The following is a 25,363-nucleotide window of genomic DNA, read 5'->3' as shown; positions in this document are numbered from 1 at the left end:
CATAACTGTTGTTGTTATTGTAATTGTCCAACCACATGACTGCAGACATGACAAAGACTTACCAATGCAGTTGAAGGAGACTTCTTGTTGGCAGAAGAGAGAGCAGCCATCACCATTGATCTTATTCATATCATCACATTCCTCACCTTGGTCTCTGCAGAACAGATGTAGAAGAGAAATTTGGCAGATCAGCTTCAGCATCATGGCTGGACATGGAAAACTCCCTTATCCTCCAACCCAGGCCATGAACTTTCTGTGAGACCTCAGGCAAGTCCCTTTCCTGCTTGAGTCTGTATCTTCATTTTTAAAACTGAGGTTAAGAAGAGGTGTAGATTTTGTAGAAATTATTTATGCATTTATTTTAGAGGCAGACACACACACATACAAAGAAAGAGACAGATAGCCAGATATATAGACAGAAAGTCAATCTGCCAGTTCACTCTTCAGATGCCTAAAATTGCCAATGCTGGGCCAGGGCTGAAGTCAGGAATCAGAACTCAATCTGGGGATCCCATGGGGGTGGCAGGTGCCTAATAACATGAGCCATCACTACTGCCTCCCAGGGTCTGCATTAGCAGGAAACTGCAATCAGGAGCCAGAGCTCCCCAGCATCTTAATTGATATGCTGGATGCCTACCCCTAAAGCTTTACATTTATAAGATACTGTTCTATTTGCCTTATGTTGTGTTGGTGATGACAAAGTGGAATTCCTATTCAAGAGCAGTATATGAGATCTCAAGTCAGTTAACAAGTCAGGTGCATGTGAGAAATGGATGAATGAATGAACACATACATGAAAGGGCCTGTTCCCTCTGTGTCTTAAGAAATCTCATGTCACTTTCATGATTTGATTTTAAGATGGTGGAGTTGAAGGAAAATTTGGAAGTTCTATAAAATCACTGATATTCTTTACTTGGCACCCTCTCTACTCCGCTGATACCCTACATGGTGAGGATTTTTCACTTGTTCCAGTTTAGTGGTCTTTTTCATTGGAAAGTTTTGCTTTCTCCATTGGTGTGTCATTTCATAGCATCAAGAACTCCAAGGCCTGTGGGATTCTGCTGTTAAGAAATAAAAATGTCAGGGCCGGTGCTGTGGTGTAGCGGAAAAAGCCGCTGCCTGCAGTGCCATCATCCCATATGGGCGCTGGTTCCAGTCCCTGTGGCTCCACTCCCGATCCAGCTCTCTGCTATGGCCTAGGAAAACACTGGAAGACGACACAAGTGCTTGGGCCCCTGCACCATGTGGGAGACCCAGAAGAAGCTTTTGGCTCCTGGCTTCTGTCTGGCCCACGTCTGGCTCAGCTCCCGCCATTGCGGCCATTTGGGGAGTGAACCAATGGATGGAAGGTGTCTCTCCTCTCTCTCCTCTCTTTTTCTGGTTCTGCCTCTCTGTAACTCTGAGTTTCAAATAAATAAATAAATCTTTAAAGAAAAATAAAAATGTCTCCATCTTGCTTTTGTTGGAATCATTTGCATTATATAAGGGGGATTTTGCAGAGGTTGGGATAAGCAGAGAATGAGCAATGCTCTCTGAGTTGGGCTTAAGCAAGGAGGGGGCAAAAACAGTAAGAGTGGATGGATCATTGCCTTCTGGAAAATTCCTATCCTTTTAGAACTAGAAAACTTGGAATTAGAATCCATCTTCCAAATATGCTGCATGATCATGGGTAAGCCATCTGACCTTTGTATCTGATCTTTCTATCCGTGACAATATAAATTTAAGTCAATTAAAAAGAAACAGATTAAAATTCCATTCCCCAGTCACAGTGGCCACATTTCAAATACGCAAAGTGCACATGTGGCTAGTGGCTACTGTATTGGAAAGCACAGAACACATTTCCATCATTGCAGAAAATTCCATTGAACAGTGCTGAGCCTCAGCCTCCTCCTAAACAGGAGGTGATTAAGCCTACTCCTGAGAGTTTGGTGCAAGAATATAATTAATGTGGCTGGCACAGTGTGTGACCCATAGTAGATGCTCAGGGACTCACAGCTCCCATTCCTACTTAGCCCTGGGAGGTCTCTCCAGGGTGTGTGGCAGTGGTCCCTCCCTCCCTAGAGGCCAGTTAGGAACTGTCACAGCATGGAGGAGGTCTCAGACTTTTCCTTTCACTCAGGCAATTCACACTAGGCAATGTTTGTTGCTTTTAGGAGGTGTCAGAGTAGCAGTGGGGTGCCTCATAATCAATCTTTAAGATGGTTAGGACATTGCATTGATCTCTAAAGAGCCACCCAAGTTCCTCTTCTGTCTGCAAACCCACGGCAAAGAAGTCCACATTTTTAGTTTGTCCCATCAATCTCTGCCAGTGAACCTTACAGACTGGAAATTGCTGGTGACCTTCTGCTTCTTAGCTATTTCATGGGTTATCTGGGGAGAGACTTTTTTTTCCCCCTTAAACCTGGGCTGATTGCCTAAGCCACAAAGAATATTTCCAACCTGCCTTCCACCACCACCCAAACAGTATGTTCTAATGGTTTAACCAAAACATTAGGGTCACCACAAATATCTTCTAGGCATGACAGATCTATCATTAGATAGTGAGGTTCTGAGAAACCTTCTTTGACCTCAGACTGGGGTGGGTGGCCGTTCTTCTTTGTGCTCATAGATACCTAGCTCCATCTATCACAGCACTTGTCAAACTGATTGGTTTTGATTGTTCCTTGAAAATCTCCCATACCAGGCAGTTAGATGCCAAAGGAAGTGACAGAATTTTCATCATCCCAGCATCCCCTGCCTGGCATAAGCCTGGGATTCGGTAGACAGCATGCAGTCGTTCTTTTACCAGTCAGTTTTGCAGGGTTGTCAGGTTGCAATGCATTGCTGCATTCAGATGAGATCTGGGCCCTCAGTTCACACATTGGTTCTACTCCTTAGGGGTGTGTAAACCTGAGGAAACCTCTTTAATCTCTTTTGCACTAGTTGTCTTTTCAGTAAAGTATGGCAATACTTCTTAAGTTCTCCTTCTTTATAAGGAGGACTCGAGGAGATAATGTAGCACAGTGTCATATGCATAGCAGAGGCTTAGGAAATACTTATAATCCTATAGTAATTACGATAATATTCACCCAGTGCTTTCACATTTACGCTACAGATGAAATTGGAAGAATCTGCTGCTGTGAATCACTCTTCCACTAGGGGCCTCATTGAGTGTGGGTAGGTTTTTCTTTGCAAATTCTCCTACATAGATACCAAATGAGCAAATATTGCCCCAAGAAAAATCCTGGTAGCTGTTATCTCTCTTTTCTCCCCCAAAGTTTCCCTTTTCTTCTCTTTTTTCTTTAGGGAAACATTCAAAAGCTACATTCAGTTTTGCATAAAATATGTCAATGAGTACTTGATGTCTGCAGGCAAATTATCAGGTATTTGAACCCTACTTAGGATACTGATTCTAAGTAAAAATAATTTAAAAAATACTAAATTAATAATTCTGTTTAAAATTAATGATGATAATAATGGTATTAATAATTTTAGATCAGAGAGAAGGATAGTATGGTTGTCAGTATTTTAACAATGCATCTATATGCCAGGCTCCAAAATGAATAGACTGATTTGTATACCAGGCTTCAAATCTCGTGAGTTTCTTTTTTATTTTTCTTTGTGCTAACTTGAAAAATTATGAGTGGTCAGTAATGACTGCTGATGTTCCCTGGATATGCAGCCCAGTCTTGGACTAGCAAATGAAGGGCACATTCTCCCTAGAGACAGCTCTGCTGCATTGTTTAGGGTTCCTTCAGACAACAGTTGCACCAAAGGGTGCTAAGTTGGTGTTTAAACAAGGGAGAGAATAGTAAATGGTTTCATTTCCCCCTGATTTTGTAGCACTGAAAGCTATATCTCTATTTTCTGCTGTGGCATTTCAGTGTGGATCTTAGACACACACAAGAACACATATCAGTTGCATTCTTGAACAAATGAGGGGCTCTATAGTCAAGGTCTGAGGAGTCAAATTGTTGGCAATTAGCTGATTCGTACCTTATCTCACTTAAAAACTTAAACCTTTTGCATTATCTCTTCAATGTTAAAATCTTGACAATTTGGAAGTGAAATTATAGGTACAGAAAATTTAAGACATAAATATATATCCCTGAGATACAATTCTTCAGTAAGTCACTTAAAATTCTGCAGATAATTATTAGTGGCCTTGCCAGTGCCAATGATTTTAATGTCATTCCTTCTTTAAACATTTGGATTGGTATAATTTCACTGGAATACTTCAGTGGGGCAGGAGGATGGAATCTTATATGCACTACTACCTTTTTGTAGAGTAATTGGAAAAGATGTAACCCACTGGGCCTCATTTGATCATATTTGCAACACTTACTATTTTGTTCAATGCTAAGTCATGATCAGAAAACGTATTTCTGGATAATTCCTGATGTCTATGTGGACAGATATTCATGTGTGCAAACTCTTTTTACTTGCAGAACTGAATCACCCTTGTTGTATTCCTACTTAGTTCCTTCACCTTGAAACAGAGGTTCCAGTTTACATTATGCACACTAAATCATCAGTAACAAATTAAATTGCTCTTCCTCTCAAGCATCAGTGTTAGTGATGAATAAAAAGAGTCACCAATCACTTCTTTTTCAGATATGGCCTACACCAATGAGCTGATTCATATTCTGCACATCAGTGGATTCATCCAACTTTGAAGCAAATTCTCTCTTTATACAGCCCCTCCCCACACAGAAATAGTAATTGCAATTCCACATAGCACAGATATTATGTGACACCCAACAGTGCATTTAATGAAAGAATTTTGCCAATAGCTTGTTTTATCATCTCTGCACATAACGCTTATCATGGAATCTGTCAATAGCTTTAAAGTCTCTTAGCAATAATGTGACTTGCAAACAAATACTCTAGCAATCGAGAATATAATTTTAGCAATAAGGAACTTAATTTTGAATGACTACTTTTTCTTATATCCATATCTGTGGACAAATCTCTTAATTTTTTTTGCCAGAAAGCATTTTGTGCTTATTCTGGAGGAGAAGAACTAAAAAGCTTACTTATTTATGTTTTTTAAACAATGCAAAAGTCTTCATGACTTCTTGTCCCTGTCTGGCAGTTGCATAACATCTTGCCCTGAGGACAAGGGCATGAATGCACTGATAATCCAATAGAATCCATTTTTTCAGATATTCACCTTTCTATTTTCTAGTCATCATTTTCCTTTTGGACTGAAATATTTATACTCACTGGCTTATTTGCCTCAGACTCATATTCATATTCAGCACCCGTTCTGAATCACTGTTTATTATTTATAGTTTCAACACTACAGTGAAATACCTTGCTATTTCTATGAGCCTTTGATGCATTTTTTTACATTGTGATATAACACAATACACAGAAAGAGCAAATAAGCATACAGTTTTAACAAATGTAGATAGTAACTGGCATGGAATGTGGAAGTGGTTTAACCTAGATGGACTGTTCCCTAACTACTGAGTGTAGGGTATTGCAGAAGAGACTAGTGGAATCCATGTGGCATGCATAAAACAATTAAGAACAGTAGTGAAGTGGTAGTAAGTAGCAAAGTGGTAGTAAGTACATTATGATAACTCTGTTTAATTCACCTACTGTATTATATACTTGAGAAATGTATGTGTCCAAAAAAGAGTTATTGTTTTTCTTCTGAAGCCAGGAAACTGCTGGAAGACCAGTTGAGAAACTGCTGGGGTTCCCTGGCAATTCATAGCTCATATATTGAAGGGTATATCATAAACTCTTCTCTTCAGTAAGCACACTGAATATCCCCATCCTAGTTAGCATCCTCTCTCCTCCTTTTTTCCTGAGCTAGATCTACTTACTTCTGAATAATGCCATCACCACAATACCCATCTCCGTGGATATATTTGACAGAAGGTGATGGTTCACTCTCTTCAGTTCCTGAAATGGTGATGACCTGGTACTGGTACATACTGCCATGTTTTAGATCCCTGGAAAGCAAAAAGAAGACTGTTAGCTCTACAAATATAATGCTGGCAAGGCAGACAAGAATAGCATGAAAAATTGATCCTTTTGGATATATCCTATCAGTCTTGCTCATTTTTGAAATTAAAGCACATTTATCCCAATAATTATTATTATCTACTGTGGTTAAGTTACTCTGGTAAACATGATGGACTGCACTAGGATGTATTGCAATAAAAAGCAGCACCAATGGACTGATAACCACATACAGCACTGGATGATTTTTACCTTTAATTTTTAAAAAGATTTATTTATTTGTTTGAAAGGCAGAGTTACAGACACACACACACACACATACAGAGATCTTCTTTCCTCTGGTTCACTGCCCAAATGGCCGCAATGGCTGGAGTTAGGCTGATCTGAAACCAGAAGCTTCTTCTGGGGCTCTCACATGAATGCAGGGCCCAAGCACTTGGATCATCTTCTACTGCTTTCCCAGGCCCATTAGCAGGGAGCTGGATCAGAAGTGGAGCAAACGGGACTCGAACCAGAGGTCGTATGAGATGCTGGCACAGCAGTTGGTAGTTAACCAGCTATGCCACAGTATTGGCCCCTACCTTTAATTTTTATAACAAAATTTTCCTGGTGGAAAAGTATCATATATCATGTGACCCACAATAAAGGTGTCTGGGAGAAGCCATATAATAAAAATAAATAGAAAAAGCAAAAGTTTAAAGGTGGGAAACTATCTCTTCAGATTCTCTTGGGATTATCTGACTGAGTCCCCTTGTTTAAGGACCTAGACAGAAACCCTTTCCTTACACTACCTGTACAGTGATTCCCACCTCCCCACCACCTGGTCCTGCCTATGTCCCTCACTCTTGACTGAAATAATAACAGCAGCATCCATTACTTGAAAATTGGACATGCATGGATAAGCACTTTGCATAAATTTTGTCATTTGAGAATCAAAACAATCCTACACAGAAACTAGTATTTTCACGTTGATTTTTCATATGTTGAGCCTGAGGCAGAGAGAGGTTAAGCAACTGTACATATGCTGTTGAGCAATATACTATATCTTGTTTCTGTTATCCCTGTTTTGGTCCTGATACAGTGTTCACATCCCTTGCACTGTGGGTTTGCTACCAACTAGATTTTTGTTCTGATACACTAGTAATACAAATTGACAAGTGGTCACACTTTTAACCCAGACAATGTTTATCGAGGGCTTAATGCTCTAGCACAGGGGAGACAGAACAGCAAAGAGAGGTTTCACTGGCGGGCTCTCCAAAGAAAGCTGAGCCATGGTTTTTATTGGACTGGGGAGGTGTTGCTGTGCTCTGACTTAGTCCTTTTGCCACGTGGCACTTTAGTTTGCACTCAGTTCATGTTCTGCACAGGTGATGTTGCTCCTTCTGCACATGGCATGCTCAAAATAGCAGTGTGCTCATCGCTGTCTCCCCAGGAAGGTCATAGATTGGTCATATGAGGCTATTCTGGACATGCCCTTGGGTTCGGGAAGTCCCTAACAGCCCTGATGAGGGCCTTTTGGGCTTGTAGTTTAGGAATTTCTTGCTCCTAATTGGCTGGTAGTTGAGTGGGATGGTCTGTGGTTGCAGCAGGTCCAGTCAGGGACGGAAATATGGTCTGGAATGGAGGAGCTTGATTTCTCAGCCAAATCCTGTTTGTATCCTGTCTCAGGGTGTTGTCCTGGAATTGCAATACCAGGGGTTTGTCCCTGTCAGGACTTTAATTTTCCTAGATTGCATATATTTCTGTCCTGAAGAATTCCTGAAACCACAAAATTAATATGGTGACTGCTAGTTACCCTTCAAGGCAAAGATATGTGTAGGCGTTGGAGCCGGTGAGTTTAAGCCCTGGCCTGTAGCACCATTATCCCATATGGGTGCTAGTTCGAGTCCTGACTGCTCCATTTCTGATCCAGCTCCATGCGAATAAGCCTAGGAAAGCAGAAGAATATGACCCAAATTCTTGGGCCCCTGCACCCATGTGGGAGACCCAGAAGAAGCTCCTGGCTTCAGAATGGCTCAGCTCCGGCCATTGTGGGCATTTGGGAGTGAACTTGTGGATGGAAGAACTCTCATTCTCTGTCTCTACTTCTCTCTGTGACTCTTTTTTTTTTTTTTTTTTTTTTTTTGACAGGCAGAGTGGACAGTGAGAGAGAGAGACAGGGAGAAAGGTCTTCCTTTACTGTTGGTTCACCCTCCAATGGCCATTGCGGTTGGCGCGCTGCCAACCGCACCACGCCAATCCGAAGCCAGGAGCCAGGGGGTTCTCCTTGTTTCCCATGTAAGTTCAGGGCCCAAGGACTTGGGCCATCCTCCACTGCACTCCCTGGCCACAGCAGAGAGCTGGACTGGAAGAGGAGCAAGTGGGACAGAACCGGCGCCCCGACCAGGGCTAGAACCCGGTGTGCCGGCGCTGTAGGCAGAGGATTAGCCTATTAAGCCATGGCGCCGGCCCTCTCTATAACTCTTTCAGATAAATAAAATAAATCTTAAAAAAGTATGCCAATTCCACATGACCAAATCTCTACCCTTAATTTTTTACTATTTTTTTTTTTTAATTTATTTGACAGGTAGAGTTATAGACAGTGAGAGAGAGAGAGATGAGAGAAAGGTCTTCCTTCCATTGGTTCACTCCCCAAATGGCCGCCATGCCTGGCGCTGCGCCGATCCGAAGCCAGGAGCCAGATGCTTCCTTCTAGTCTCCCATTCGGGTGCAGGGCCCAAGCACTTGGGCCATCCTCCACTGCACTCCCGGGCCACAGCAGAGGGCTAGACTGGAAGAGGAGCAACCAGGACTAGAACCGGTGCCCACATGGGATGCTGGCGCTGCAGGTGGAGGATTAACCAAGTGCGCCATGGCTCCAGCCCCCATTGACCATTTTCAACGAGAGATGTCATTTCTTTCATTTTTCTCTCTATATACCAATTATTTATTTTTTAATAATAAAAAATATTACGGAAAAACTCACACAATGATAATGAAGAGAATTCCAGTCAGATCCCAGAGTTGAGATGGGGGGAGGATTTCATAAACAAAAGGATGATGTAAAATAAAATCTCATGTTCTGCTGTCCATCTGTTATTACAGCTGCTGTTAGGGCTGGGGCTGTTTGGATAAGACCAAGATAACAGGTGCAGGCGCAATGGACAGCGAATGTCTTCTGATTTGCAATGCGATAATGAGTTGCAGTTTATGAGTGCTGAAGGCCTCTGTTGAGAATGTTGGATGCATTACCCGCAAAGTGAGTTTGTTTTAGTACTTCTGGAGGAACCACTAATATCAGAGGTAGACCAGAAATCCATAGATATTCAGCTAGTATTTTATCAATAGACTAATTAAGTGAATGCATAACAAATGACATATTGTATGTATGAATAATGGTTATCTTGTAAACTCCTAGAATGCTAATTTATTGAAAGAATTACAGGCTTCACAATGTCTTCAAGCTTATTGGCTATCTTATCTACTTCTAGAATAATGAGTTTAAACTTTGGTGATGTTTCTAAAACTGGCACAGGATGGGGGAGGAGTATTTTCAGGGGGCACATGAAGGCACAAGATAAATATTACATGCATTTTATTACACATCCATTTTGCTCTAAAATATGGAGGTCTACTTTATATTAAGAATAGTATTGGGTCCAGCATTATGATGCAGTAGATTGTCACCTCTAGTGATGCTGGCATCCCATATTGGTGTGCAATTTGAGTCCTGTCTGCGCTGCTTTTAATCCACCTTTTTGCTAATGCCCCTGGGAAAACAGAAAAAAATGGCATAATTGCTTGGGTCCCTGTTAGCCATGTTGGAAACCAGGATGAAGTTCCTGGCTCCTGGCATTAGCCTGGCCCAGATCTGGCTATGGCAACCATTTGAGGAGGGGACCGGGAGATGAAGGCTCTCCTCTGTCTGTCTGCCTGTCTGTCTCTCTGTGTGTGTGTGTGTGTTTGTGTGTCTCCTTCTACCTCCATTGCTTTGCCTTTCAAATAGATAAACCTTTAAAAATAATAATATTATGGTTATCTTATAGAATAAAATAAGAAATTTGCTTCAGGTGACATTCTAGGGTATGGGGTTCTTAGGGTCAGTAGGTAGATGGCGCACTTCTGTGGAAAATCATGCATGTGTAAAAACTACTTCTCTACACTTGGTTTTTCATTTGTGGTGTGTGTCACAGTGATTTGTGGCCAATAATATTTAAGGTGGTTGGCTAATATTTGTGAATATTTTCTCCCTTCCACCCTACGGTGACCCCCATCCTCCCCTCTTCTTCTATCTCCTCCTCCTCAGTAAACACTAACTGAGAGGCGAGCAAACATGTTTCTGCCCTGGCTTCATCACATACTAGCTGGAGAGTCATGGACCAGTGCTTTACCTTCCTGAGCCTAATTTCAAATCACTTATAAACTTGGTCTCAGACACTTTCCCACAAGTGGAATGCAAGAACATATCCAATTCACTTCAACAGGTTTCCTTTTTGGTGCTCAGTTAGTTGTCACCGATCAGGGAGAACATATCTCAGCCTATGAACAATAGTTAATAGGTGTTAACCTATTCCTAGTAATGGCGAATTGTCAACCTTCTCATTCAATGGAGTGATGCCACAATCTTTAAGACAAGCTGGAGTGATGGATAACTACATGTAACTTTGGTTATGTAAACTCATGAAGATGGGGCCACAAACAACCGTGTGTGTCAGGGTTTGATGATAAATTTTTGTATCACATTACTTGCCCAGGGTGCCCAGGGTGCCCAGGGTGCCTAAAAGCTGTTCTCTCCCCATATGGTCCATTCAACTTCTGAAAATTCTGGATCCCAGAAGGTTTGGCTTTACCCTGTGGCAAAATCTGTCCCCCTGTAACTTGCATCCTACCACAAGGATGCCTCTGATTGGTGGATACACCATGATGATCCTTCTTCCAACTCTGGGTGCAAGGCTTATTTCCCACTATTTTACAGAAGACTGACAGCAGCTTTTGGGTAAGGAGTTGTTATTCCAAGTTTTCAGATAGGGAAAGGGAATCCCAAGTCACTCTGCTAGTAAAAGACGAGGAAGGGGGAATGGTGCAACCGCTACTAAAAAGATGGCACTTATCCACTGACATATTTGTGATAAAACATTTTCTCCAAGTTAAAGTTGAAATGAATGCTAAATAAGGGTACTTTTCTCAAGAACCTTAAGTAGAACAGAATTCTTTCAGTGCAACCAGCCAATGGCCTCCCAAGGTTTTGCTGGAGGTTAGAATCGGTTTCATGGTTATTCTAAAAGTAGGACATTTATGTCAGGCTGCTCCTTTTAGCTACTCCTAAAGCCACTTAGAAAGCCTTACACTGTCAGTCTGTCCCTATGTCAAGTCAGACCCAAAGCCCTCTCGATTCTCCCCAGCCAAAAGCTACCTCATCAATACCTTCATTTCTTCAATATCTTCATTTCTGCTGCCGCCTGCATCTCAACCTTGAGGGCTGATAGAGCCAGCCTCTAGCATCTCCCATTCTCAGTCTTGCCAACACCATTAGAATGTTCTTAGATTCAGAGTTGCTCTTCAGCTCAAAATCTTCTCACTTAAACGGTGAGAATAACTTGTTGCTTCTTTTATGAAAATTTGCTAATGGGGGCCAGCGCTGTGGCACAGTGGGTTAATGCCCTGTCCTGCAGCGCCGGCATCCCATGTGGGCGCCAGTTAGAGACCTGGCTGCTCCACTTCCGATCCACAGCTCTCTGCTATGGCCTGGGAAAGAAGTGGAAGATGGCCCAAGTCCTTGGGCCCCTGCACCCACGTGGGAGATCTGGAAGAAGCTCCTGGCTCCTATCTTCAGACTGGCGCAGCTCTGGCCATTGCAGACATCTGGGGAGTGAACCAGCAGATGGAAGACCACTCTTTCTCTCTGCCTCTCTTTCTCTCTGTGTAACTCTGACTTTCAAGTAAATAAATAAATATTAAAAAAAAAAACAAAAGTCATTTGTGAAAAAAAAGAACTTGTTACTGAGCTGAGACTTTCTGTTCACTCTGAAACTGAACTTTAACATTCCATCTGAGATTTGACCATTCGACCACATCCGAGCTATGACATAGAATACTGAATGCCATTTTTTTCTCTCAAACTGTTAACTATCGTTAGTACTTAATCATCAATTCTTTAAACTGCATCTCTGATTAATTTTATGTTTCTAGTTGATAGATTTAAATGTGATCAGATTGCTTAGCTAGTTTTGAAGGGTTGTTTTGTGGATCTGCTACATGTTTTTCTTTTTAACCTTTCCATCATTTAGCCATCATTCTTCCTCAGATGTCTCAAATGAAATGTCTGTTGTAGGTTTGTATTTTTGGCAGTTCAGGACAAAAATGCTGGCTTTTCTGGTTGACATGCTTTCTTTACTATTCTTCCTCACAAATGTCATAGAGAGGGTAAATGTGTATCAAATGCAGACCACAATCTTATGCAAAAATTTAGTTATGGATTATGACATCCTTATCTTATAAATATTAATATATACATAAGGAAGCCAAGTACCTTAAGACTTTTTGCTCAAATACTTAATTATACATTTTGAAATATGTATTTTTAAAGAGCTTGCATTACAGATAGTCACAATAGGTCAATTAAAACTAATTGAAACCTATAGACAAGTTGCTATACTCCTTTGTTTCTGTTTTTCTTTTAATTAGGATATATGACTTTTGTGCCATATCAATGTGAAGATAAAATGATAAATATCAAAGTGCTTTTAGAGGAAAGAAAGAGAAAAGCCTCACTACACCATGGACACATCAGATTTTCCTTCTTCCAGGAAACCTTCTCTGAGCCTCTCGATTATTCCTCATTGATCTCCTATTGTCTCGCTATCATAGCTTTCATTTATCATGGTCTATCTTTCCAAATAGCCTCTGTAACTGAACTGTGCTATACTTCTTTAAAACTCCATCTTCTGAAGCAACATTAGCAATTATAATTTCAATTTGTTTTCTATCATATGCTAGGCACTATGCCTCATACTTTACATGTAGAATCAATCAGAACAACACTCCTTTGAATAATAATAATTTATATCTCCTTTACACATGAGGAAACCAACCCTTAGTGAGACTAAACTACCTGCATATAACTGCACTGCTTTCAACATGGGACAGAAGCTTGAACTAGTTCTAACTCTATACCAAGACAGTGCTTCCCAAAGCTGGGAACCTCAGCTGTTATGACTAGAAAGTGCAGAAGTACACAAACCAAAACACCTAGTTTTGGGCCAAGAAGAGTCTACATACAAAGAGGAGTTAGAGAAGGAGGCATTTGAAGTTAAGATGCTAGTTAGGATTCTCACATACCGTATCTGAGTGCCTGAGTTTAAGTACTGACTGTATTTCCTATTCTGGCTTCCTGATAACGCACACCCTGGGGTAACAGGTGATTGTTCAGGTACTTGAGTCCCTGCCACCCAAATGGGAGACCTGCAGTGAGTTTCAGGATTGTGGATTCAGTCTAGCCCAGCTGTTGCAGGCATTTGGGGAGAGAATCAGCAGATGGAAGATCACTCTGTCTGGTTCTGTCTTTCACATAAAATGAAAATAAATAAAATTTTTTAAAAGACTAGTTGGAAAGGTCTGGAAGATAAGAACCACAAGTTCTCTATTTTTTTTTTTTTTTTTTATTTTTTTGCAGGCAGAGTGGACAGTGAGAGAGAGAGAGACAGAGAGAAAGGTCTTCCTTTACTGTTGGTTCACCCCCTAATGGTTGCTGCGGCCGGCGTGCTGTGGCTGGCGCGCTGCGGCCGGCGCACCAGGCTGATCTGAAGCCAGGAGCCAGGTGCTTCTCCTGGTCTCCCATGTGGGTGCAGGGCCCAAGCACTTGGGCCATCCTCCACTGCACTCCCTGGCCACAGCAGAGAGCTGGCCTGGAAGAGGAGCAACCGGGACAGAATCCGGTGCTCTGACCAGGACTAGAACCCGGTGTGCCGGCGCCGCAGGCGGAGGATTAGCCTATTGAGCTGTGGTGCCGGCCATTATTCATTTTTAAAGTTATTTATTTATTTGTTTTCATTTTATTTGAAAGAGAGGGAGACAGAGAGAGCTTCCATCTGTTAGTTCACTTCTAAAGTGTCCGCAACAGCCAAGGCTGGATCTCCCGCACGAGTGGCAGGGACTCGGGTACTGGAGCTGTCACCTCCTGCCTCCCAGGATGTTCCTTAGCAGGAAGCTGGATCTGAAGCCAAACAGTCAGCACTTTCTTAAACCAGGTACTCCAAAATGGGATGCTGGCCAGCCAAGCAGCAACCTAACCACTGCACCAAATGCCCACACCACAAGTTCGCTTTTAAATACTACCACTGAATTAGTGAGCATGGCTAAGCCATTTCTTCTCTCTGTCCTTGCATTTCTGCCTCCATGCAATGGAGGTAAGGGAAAGATTAGAGGATCATCTCTGCAATTCATAGTTGTGAGCAATGCACTGTTGTTTCTTTCTGTTTTGAGTTTTTTCTGCAGGATGGAAGCAGAACTCTGCACTGAGAATGTGGATAGGTCAAGACCTACCACCCAGTATGTCAGAGGTAGCAGATACCATGATGAGACCACGTAAGATGACTCTGGCCCAGTAAGACCCAGTATTCCAGTCCAGCCTTGGCTAGAAGTCAGAGGGTTATATCTGGGCACTCTGTATACCAGCTTCCAGTTAGTAGTTGTAGGAAAGGGAAGAGTCAATTTCTGAGACTGAGTGATGTGGTAGACACACATGCAGACTATTATTATTGTTGTTGAATTGGATAATGTTATAATTATGTAGAAAAATACAAGAGCATCGTACTAAATGTTCATAGATTTATGGCCCAGCTTTGTCAAATGATAGTACTATCTGTATTTTCTTCATATTATTTTGTTGGTATAAGGAAAAAAAAATCCTAGTAATGTGTGAATCTACCTGTGTACCCTTCCTGAAACCATTTCCCTTCAATGCACATTTTAACACTTTTTTATACATATATGTCATCTTGTATATTTTAAATTTTATGTTTTGATAGTATGCTTCTCATTATGCAGCTGAGTTTTTCCCCTCAGGATTGTTTTGAGATCATACATATTGATGCAAGTATGCCTAGCTCATTAATTTTCATTTACATATGTAATTTACCAAATGAATACATCACACTTTAATTAGCCATTCTTCTTTTGACAGACACTTGGGTCAATCCTTTATTATTGCTATTATTTTTATTTCATATTTTGTTATTTCCAACAATATTGTTTTAAACATTTGTGTTCATGTTCCTTTGTGCACAGACTGAGTTTTCTCAAGGATATATAGCTAAAATAGTATTGTTAGGAGGAGCATATTTGCATTTTCAATGTAATTACCTATTGCCACATTATACTCCAAAATAGTTGTACCAATTAACAAGTCTACCAATAGATTCCCCATTACTTCAGGTCATTGCTGGCAGTTGATTCTGCCGAATATTTAATTTTTTTTTGCCAATCTGATGGCTATGAAGTGATATTTAAATATTGTGTTATTTTACATTTCCTTGACTAGTAACATGCTTGCATGTCTTCTCATACATTTTTTGACCACATAGCTGTCTAGCTATTGAATTGCCTGTTCATGATTTACAAGTAACTGTTGGCTCTACTTTCCTTACAACATACCTCCTATACCATTTAAAATGCTATTTTACAGCAAACCATTCTTTTGCCTATTTTAAATTGGATTACTTTTATTTTTCTGATCAAATACCTGCCCAAATACAAAAACTGTTTACTTTGTGTTTTGTGGATTTTAGGCCTTGCTGAATAAATGTTTCTTTACTTTGAGGTCATAAAATAGTCTCTTCTATTTCCTTATAATATGAAGATTTAAGACTTAAGATTTTAAACAAATGTACTATTTAAATCACTTGCAGCATAGTTTAAAAAATAGGTAAGGATTGGTTTTCCCCAAACATAACTGAACTATTTGTATAGCAAAATAATACAGCTAATCATTTCACTACTAAATTGTAATACTGCCTTTGTCATTTTAGTGTTTCTATGAGTTCTTTTCCTGGATTAATTTCTTTCATTGGTCAATTTTGTTTTCTATCATCTCATCAAGAGCAGTCTATCTTAATTCCCATGTCCATATCAATGTTCTGGTTTATGTTATGAGTTCATTCTGTATTTTGGTTTTCTCCTTCAAAAGAACCCTTTGTTCTACCATGTGAATTTTCAGTTTCATTTTTTTAAAAAAGCCTTTTGGGATTTTAATGCCAATTTCATTGAATGTACAGATATATATGAGGAGAAATGGCATCTTTATGTATTACTTCCACCAATTTATACACAGTTTATCTTTCTATTTATTTAGGTCTTCTTTTATGGTTCAGTAAAGTTTTAAAGCCATCTTCATAAAAATTATGATAATTTTTATTAGGAATATATTTCTAACTCTAAGCATTTTATAAGTGTCAGTGTTGTAAATGGTACTGTCTCCCTACAAACACACAGACACAGACACACACACATTTGTGTGTATGCATAGCTATACTATAATAGTTTGAGGCTGATAAAAAATTAACATATCTAGAAATCCTAGGCTTCTTTATTAGTTATAATAATTTATGGATACTAATTTTTCTTTTTTTAAATGACTTTTAAAATTGTTTTTTTTGAAAGTCAGTATTACAAAGAAAGAGGGAGAGACACAGAGAGAGAGAGAAAGATCTTCCATCCACTGTTTCACTCCCCAAATGGCCACATTGGCCAGGGCTGGGCCACACTGAAGCCAAGAGCTACCCCCTGCATGGGCATATGTGGGTGCAGGGGCATCTTTTGCTGCTTTCCGAGTGCATTAGCAAGGAGCTGGAAGTGGAACAGCCAGGACAATAACTGGTGCTAATATATGATGCCAGTGCTACAGATGGCAGCTTAACCTACTGCGCCACAGCACCGGCCCCAATATTAATTTTTTTCTATGTAATCTCTTAACAATGAGGAATGAGGATGATTTTGTTTCTGCCTTTTTAATCTTCAATTATTTTTAGATGTCTGTTTCTTGCCCAGCTACACTAGATAGAAACAGTTGTACTGCTGTGGTTTCTTGGTTTTTTACCCTGGGATTAAAAAGAATATATTTTTGCATTTTACCCACCCCCAACTTTTCTTCCACATGAGGGGATCTAGCTTTGGATCCAGGTTTTTTTTTTTTTCTTCTGCGTCTAGTAAAAAAATTTCTGTACAAAAATCATTTACTAAGCCAAGATTGTGAATTACACTCATAGATATCATGTGGGATTCACTTATTCTCAGGTATTTTAGGTTTGGCTCAATGTTTATGTTTGTGTGAGTGTGTGGATTTTACACATTAATGAATTATTAGAAATATTTTATGTAAGATTTTTGAAAAGTGATGTTTTTATGTACTTATATGCATTTTGTTTGTGGATGTGATACAGAGTGGGCAGAAATCATGTTCTTTGTGATGTCGATTCTTTGATATTTGTTGATATAAGCTTTATGTCCTAAGGCATGATAGAAAACTTTTAAAATATTCTACATATCTGTCTAGAAAAATTCATGTTCTCTCTATATTCTACCAGATTAAATATTTTTGTGTAGTTCAACATTTTCTAGGTCATTACTATATTTATTTGGTTTGACCCATGAAACTTGAGAAAGGTGAGTTATAACACCAAATGTATGGTATACATTTATGATGTACAAATTATACAATTTGCCAATTCTTTTAAGGTAGGAGTTATCATTTGATTTTCATGTTTTCAGGTCATATTATTTGGTATACTTTTTTAAATTAAAAACTTTTTAATTGACATATAAAAGTTGTATATATTTTGGGGTATTATGTGATAATTCAAGATATTTATACATGTATCATATCCAATCAGGGTAAATGTTATCTGTTTCCTCATTTATCATTTACTTATGAAGAAGACAGACATTCAAACTTATTTCTCCTTTTTTCCATAAAAATATACAGTACATTAGTATTATCTGTGTTGACCCTAATGTGCAAGAGAACACCAGAACTTCTTACTCTTGTCTCACTATGATTTAGTACCCTTAAGTAATCCTTCCCAACTCCATCTCTCCTGTACTTTGGTAACCACCATTATCTTCTCAACTTCCATGAGATTACCTTTTTTAGATTTGATGAGATCATTCATCAAATTGTCTTTTTGCACCTGACTTATTTCACTTAGCAGTGTTCTAAGTAAGATTTCATTCTTTCTTGTGGCTAAATAGTATTTCATTGTGCATATTTTTATCCCTTCACCAATGGATGATGCTTAGGTTGTTTCCACTTCTTGGCTACTGTTAAAACTGCTGCAGTAACACAGATGGGCAGATGTCTTGTTGACAGAATTCTTTAATTTCCTTTGGAGATAGATAGATTCACAGCTGTCAAACTGCTAGATCATATGGTAGTTCTATTTTTAATTTTTTGAGATCCCTTCATACTCTCCATAATTTAGAAAGGTTCTCAGGGGCCAGCGTTGTGGCTCACTTGGTTAATCCTCTGCCTATGGTGCCGGCATCCCATATGGGCGCCATGTTCTAGTCCTGGTTGCTCCTCTTCCAGTCCAGCTCTCTGCTGTGGCCTGGGAAGTTAGTGGAGGATGGCCCAAGTGCTTGGGCCCCTGCACCAGCATGGGAGAACAGAAGGAGGCACCTGGCTCCTGGCTTGGGATTGGTGTGGCGCACCAGCCATAGCGGCTATTTGGGGGGTGACCCAACGGAGGGAAGACCTTTCTCTCTATTTCTTTCTCTCACTGTATAACTCTGTCAAAAATAAAACAAACAAACAAAATCCTGATGCTGCTTGTTGGCCCATGATGCCTTGTTCACATTTTTAGTTTTTTAAATTTTGACATGTCAATTTATATTCAGTGTGCTTTAATCTGTGGCAATCATACGTCCCCTCAGTCCAGTCCATGCTCCTCTGAGTGGTTTTATGCAACTTTCTAGGTAGCTTTGGAACATCTCTAACCTGGGGCCATTTTTGTTCCCCTTAATTTCTTAGCTCAGGTATTCCCAACTCATGGTGAGCAGTACAAACACAAACCTTAAATCTTTGTGAGGTATAAGGCAGTGGTTTTAAAACTACACTAAAATCCTAGATAAGGAAAGTGGGTCTTAATTATCATGCTAATAAGATAAGTAGCTAAGCATAAACATATGTACACACTTTCCTCCCTGGCAAACTCTGACTAAGCATACAGACTTTCAGGATTCCTAACCTTATTTTTTAAAAGTGCCTGTTCCAATTCATCATCGATCTGAGTTGCAGGACCAAATATCCTCCCTTGGACCAAGCATGAATACTGAAACCACTTGTTTGTCAAACCTATGGCTCTCCCTTTCCCAAACTACACCAACAAAACATTAGATCCAAGGCTTATCTGTTTAGCTCACTATTCTATTTTATTTCTTGCATGTCTTGCCCCTGGCAATGTCCTTTTTTTGTTTTTCTGAATGCATTCATATATTTTTAAAGGAGGTAGTTATATCTGTTACGTTTTAACTAGAACGTCTCAATAGACCTCGTATTGGAAATGTTTTTAGAGTTAGTTCACCAAATTTTCATATATTATTTCTAACATAAACCTCAAAGTTAGAATTTATTTCCACTGTTCATTGGAGGCTTAGTGTAGTCCAGTGATCTGCTTGAGATTATAGAGACAATAACAATTACTGTTTGAAACCCTTGATTTTCCATGATAATGAGCTTGAATGAGCACACACCAGTGAGCCATGCATTAACTACCAATTAAATGCAGAATCCTAAAACTACATGAAGACAAGGCAAACTCTTCTTCATAATTCTAAAGTCTTTTGGGGAGTTTTAATAAGGCTAAGGTATATTTATATTTTATATGGAAATGTAGAAAAACTAGTTTCAACTCTAATGTCCTTACAGTGGGAAATAATTTAAAAAAAATTATTTGAGAGGAGCTGGCACTGTGACGTAGTTAGCTAAGCCTTCACCAGTGGCACAGGCATCCCATATGGGTGCTAGTTCATGTCCCAGCTGCTTCTCTTCTGATCCAGCTCTCTGTTGATGGCCTGGGAAAGCAGAGGAAGATGGCCCAAGTCCTTGGACCCCCACAACTTCATGGGAGACCTGGAAGAAGCTTTTGGCTTCCAACTGGCCCAGTTCTGGTCATTGCTGCCATTTTGGAAGTGAGCCAGTGGATGGAAGACCTCTTACTGTCTGTAACTCTACCTTTCAAATAAATAAATAAAATCTTGAAAAAAAATTTATTTGAGAGATAGGCAGATGAGAAAGATCCATCCACTGATTCATTCCCCAAATGCCTACAATAGTCTGAGTTGGGCCAGTCAGAAACTGAGAACTCAACTCAGGTCTCCTGTGTGGGTGGCAGGGATTCAATTACTTGAATCATTACCACTATCTTCCAGGGTAGCCATTAGCAACAAGCTGGAGTCAGGAGCCGAAGCTGGGTCTTGAACCCAAGTACCAGTGTGGGATGTGGACATCATAACTTCTAGATTAAATGCCTGCTCTAGGCTGCGTTTGTTTCTTAATTAGGAGAAGATAGTAATTATCACAGGTGCTTAATTTTTTTATCACAAAAATCATCCATATTTATTATAACAAATTCATTAACTATATAAAATAATTGAAAATAAATTTAAATCATGTTAAAATTCTGCCACTCTGAGATAGCTGTCAAACCACTATCTTTTCATCTATATATTTATGTATAATCACAAACACATGCTTTTGTTAAATTTAAGATTGCAAATTTGAAATACTGTCTCATCTTTAGTGTTCATGGTAAAAGAGTATCAGAGAAGTAAATCAAGTTAGTTTATGCTAGCTAATTATATTTATGATTCTTGACTTTTTGAAAATTCTGAATAAATATATTTGTGTCCTTTCATTGTTTCATTCACTTGTTCTAGATAGCATTCAGTCATTCCAGCTTCTCCTAGGTGTCTGGGGATGTGAAAATGAAGATAATATGGGCCTGCCTTTGGTATGGTCACAGGTTAACGGGAAAGAGAAGACATTAAGATGATGGCTTCAACACAGACTAAAGTATGTCTGGGCTGTGGAGGCATGAAAGATTGGTACCTTTCCCTGGCTGATGGAGAGAGTCTGCAATTTCCTAAAGGAGTTGCACTGGGCAGACTGGAGAAAGGTAAGGAGAAGTGAAGCCAAGAAAAGGAGGAGAGAATTGACTTTCTAGGCAAATAACACATGTTGGTTATGGGAAAGCATTCTGGTAGAAATATAGATAACCAGTTTTAAGGGGAAATCAGTCCTTGATAACAGAGAGATTGAATAGTCTCTGTGAGATACAGAACGCAGGAATAAATAGAGTATCTACCAAGCTTTGGCAATATCTTAGATGTTTCCCTATTCTATTTTCTTCTTAAATAACTAAAACATACAACAAAATATCCTTCCACAATGAATGACTTGGAATTGTGATTAGTCTTGAAATATTTTATTTCTTATTATTCATACATTAAGGTCACATATACTGTTTTTTCCTACACATGATAACCTTAGATTCTTTGAATTCAATTTTGTCCATTATCCTGAATTCTTAAGGAAACCCCTTATTTCTGTTTTAAGCTTAATTGTTATTGGTGGTGGTGATGATGATGTGATTGCTCAGGATTTGGGACAAAAAGTGTTGTATATCCTTGAAAAGCAGTATCTTGGAAGGCAGGCCAACATAGCAATACATGTCGGGAAAAGGCTTTGGTGCTTCCTTTAACTTTCATTGTGATTTGAGACAAGTTAGTTGTTCTCCTCTTTGGACTCACCTTCAATACTCTTTTATAAATGTGTAGAGTTAGGACAAAGAGAAGGGTGAGCTTATAAGTGGTCTTAAACAGTTTAAAGATAAAAGGAAGGATAAGCCAAGTACAGAATGGCTAGGCTACAAGGTAGATTTTGAAGGGCAATAGCAGAAAGGAGGTGAAAATAGGTTGGAAGGATGAGAAAGATTAGAGAAACTTTGGTTTTTGGCATCTGTATTAGGATCATTTCCTTGTACAGGTATCTTTAGCATCTCCTACTTTATTATAAAACTAAGAACACTTTCTGCAATCAGATATTGAATGCCCATCTACCCTGGTATATGTTAAGTGCTTCAAGAATAGAGAATACATTAGCCCTTATTACTATTTCTGTGCCTAGCACAACACCTGACATATACAAGGTTTTAAGTAAAATCTCTTCAAAAATATTTATTTATTTGAAAGGAAAACACTCACAGACATAACCCACCCAAAGAGAGATCTCCCAGTTAGTGGTTTACTTTCCAAATTTCTATAACAGCTGGAGCTGGGCCAGGTTGAAGCCAGGAGACCAGAACTCAATCCAGTTCTCCCATGTAGGTGGTATGGACCCAGGTGTTTTAGCCATCACCTGCTGACTCCAAATGGTGTGTAGTAACAGGAAACTGGAATTGGAAGGGATTCAGCCAAGGACTCTAATATGTGATATGGGTGTCCCAAATGGTGTCTTAACTGCTGTACCAAGTCCCACCTTCTCCCTAACAAAATCTCTTGAATGAGTAGTTTGAGACAGTAGGCATGGGGAAAATGTCAAATAGTTCAGTTATGAGTATGGTGTTCTAGCTTGAAGAGCACAAAACTGAGCATAGGTGAATATTTAGATACAGAACAGATCATTTAGACTGAACATCTGGGTAAGCAAAGGATGTGGTAAATTTTTACTAAAATGGTCCAGATAGAGAGTGTGAAGTAGATGAAGCAAGATGTTGGAGCTTGAATCGTCAGGTGAGAGAGAACCATTTTAAAAAGCACAGACCAGATGCAACAATTTCTCAAGCCTCTTCCCTACCTCTAGCTGTGGAGTTAGAACTTAAATGTTGCTAACCAGTTGAGATACTGCATTATCATTTAGTCTTTGCTCAGCCCAGGCACTCCCTACACCATCTTCCCTCCTTCTGGAAGTGTCTTTCAACTTCAGATGCAAAGTGATAAAGCTGAGGTCCATTGACATGATAGGATCTCTGGGAAAACTGTCATTTATCTTGCAATAGCCATCACTTACTTCCTTGTCCACTGTGTGCTTAACACGAGGCCTAGATTAAACAATAGCAGAATGAGATGGCAGGGACCTGAGAATCCACTGGGCATTTGGATTCCTTTCCACTAGGATTAGGGTGTGTCCCTCTCACACACTGCAAAACTCAATCTTTTCACACTGACAACATCACCCTCACTCTGTATAAGGCTCAAAAAGGAACAACTATATACATGCAACTGATTAATTCCAGCAGCCTTTGATATATAATTGTGCAAAGATTTGCCCTGGTACCAATTTAAAACACAGTAGCAAATTTAATAAAACTAACAGTTTGCAGCCAAGGCCTTTGTTATTTTGTTTCAATCATCTTTTACCACCAATTGAAATGATTTTCTACTTTCTTGGTGCAATGAATAGAAATGCAAGGGAAAGAACAGAGAGACAATGTAGAAATTGTAAAAGGTCCAGAACTTCAAATCCCAGCATAAGGTAACAGCAGTCCTGAGATTTAACTGGCTATCTGTGTCAGGCTGAGATTTGAAGGAAAGACATTTACCAGTTCAGAGGAAACTCCACACCTGGATAGCATTAAAGAAAGGGGAGAGGAAAAGATCTACAAGGGACTCTTGTTTTTCCTTAATGCAACCAAAGGAGATGTGTGACAGCTTCCCCAAACATTCTACTGGTGATGGACAGGTCACTTGATTATAGAGCAGGGGCTTGTGACAAGCTGACCGGTCGCCAAGGACTCTGGGAGCCAAAACACCAGATACAGTTAGAGGTAAACAAGGCATGCTGCACAGTGTGAAAATCGAGGCCAAGTCGGGGCCAATGAGTTGAGTGGAGGGACCCAGTGACAGCTGGTGATTGAGCGGCACTAACTGAACCCAGTTGTTGAGGACCGGGGGCCAGTGGGGAAAGCAATCTCCTTTCTCCTCCCTGTGGCCTCTCTGGGTGGCCAGCAATTTTATTACTGGCAGAGGGTGAGCCCAACAGCATTTCTGAATTTGGCACCACATCTAAAACCATTTGGGGGCTGGGCTTCTCTTTCTTCTCTGCTCCCACCCTCCCCATGAATGCGTTGGGTTCGGTGAAAGCCGGCATGCAGTTAGCAAACTACGTTTCCCCTCAATTTTGAAACCCATGTGCACTTGGAGAAAATGTAATCCTTATGTTTCTGATTCATTTACACTTAACTCATCAAAACACGATTTTGTAAGAGCTATTTGATGTTCACGAAGCCTTCTGAGCCCTTTTGTAAGTCTTACTTCTTAGAAGCAGGAAGTCACATTTCTGATGAAACAGAGAACTTGAACCTGAAAGGTTGAGTTTGTTTTGAAATGAGGGCTTTTGGAGGGTCACATGGACCCTGAGATTGGCCAAATGCATTCTCTCATTTCCTATTGCACACCCTCACCCATACCAGCTCTCTATGACTTCACTTTGAGCAAATGAAGGGCACTTCTCCATGATCAGAGACAGCAGAGTCCAAACTTGAGTACCAAGGTCTTGATAAACTTTAGCATGCTGTTAAGTGGAGGAAGGAACACCTGGGTTAGAAGTCAGACACCTCATGCTTAATTCTTTGTTCTGTCATCAAACGGCTGTGTGATTCAAAAGAAGTGGCCTCCCCTTTCTGGGCTCATTTCTCTCATTTGTAAAATATCACTGCTTGCCTAAATGATCTTCAATGTTCCATTCAGATCTGAGAACTTTTATGTCTAATTCTTTAACACTGGGAGGTTTTAGGCATCTCAAAATTTTCTCCACTTACAAAATTTTTAGACTGAGTTTGCACATAAGGGGCTTAGCTGAGGAAGGAGACAAAAATGTAGAAATCAGAGCTGGATGACTTCAGATATCATTGACTCCAAGTTTCTCATTGTGGGATGAACACTAAAGCCCAGAGAAGGGGAATAAATTGCCCCAAGTTAATTTGCCACAGCAAATTAATGGCAGAGTCTAGCTTTCCAACATTTTTGAGTAACATCTTTGGACTGAAGTTTCCAAACTTTGCAGTTCATAGGCTATTGAAGCCGGAGGGGAAAAAAATCTTACTTCCCTCTCTGACAACAAGAATGCGAAGGCAGCATTAGAAGGGAAAGAGAGCTGGCACTGGGTTGCATGAGGCACAGTGAGGTGGTGTCTGGCTTGTATTAAAAGTCCATGAGTGAATGATTAATCCCGGGTAGAAAACAAAGCCGGTGCCTTGTAACGTTATAGGTATTAGTGCCATAGAAGATTAACCCCACTGCCCCCCATGGGATCTTTTCAGAAAACTGGATTACATTTTAAGAATCAATGACTGACAAAAACAGGTGGTCTCAGAGGTCCTGTCTTCCCACCCCCAACATCATGCATACATGTATGCACACATGCACATGCAGATGCTCA

At 40.0% G+C, this 25,363-nt stretch overlaps 1 protein-coding gene across 2 annotated transcripts in view; it reads right to left on the bottom strand.

Moving 5' to 3' along the window:
* PAPPA (pappalysin 1) overlaps positions 1–25,363 on the bottom strand; it is a 266,049-nt gene that overhangs the window by 135,945 nt on the left and 104,741 nt on the right. For both annotated transcript variants that reach the window (XM_051855823.3, XM_089319886.1), the window contains 2 exons: positions 5,817–5,945; positions 63–154 (listed from right to left, as the gene is read on the bottom strand). In XM_051855823.3, the coding sequence (XP_051711783.3) occupies positions 63–154; positions 5,817–5,945 (221 nt within the window). The remainder of the gene's footprint in view (positions 1–62; positions 155–5,816; positions 5,946–25,363) is intronic.

This window comes from Oryctolagus cuniculus, chromosome 1 (genome assembly GCF_051225735.1).
Source record: "Oryctolagus cuniculus isolate XC-2025 breed Fujian yellow rabbit chromosome 1, ASM5122573v1, whole genome shotgun sequence".
Classification (NCBI taxonomy): domain Eukaryota; kingdom Metazoa; phylum Chordata; class Mammalia; order Lagomorpha; family Leporidae; genus Oryctolagus; species Oryctolagus cuniculus.
Note: the sequence above shows the minus strand (reverse complement) of the source record. Positions and strands in the feature narration are given on the sequence as shown.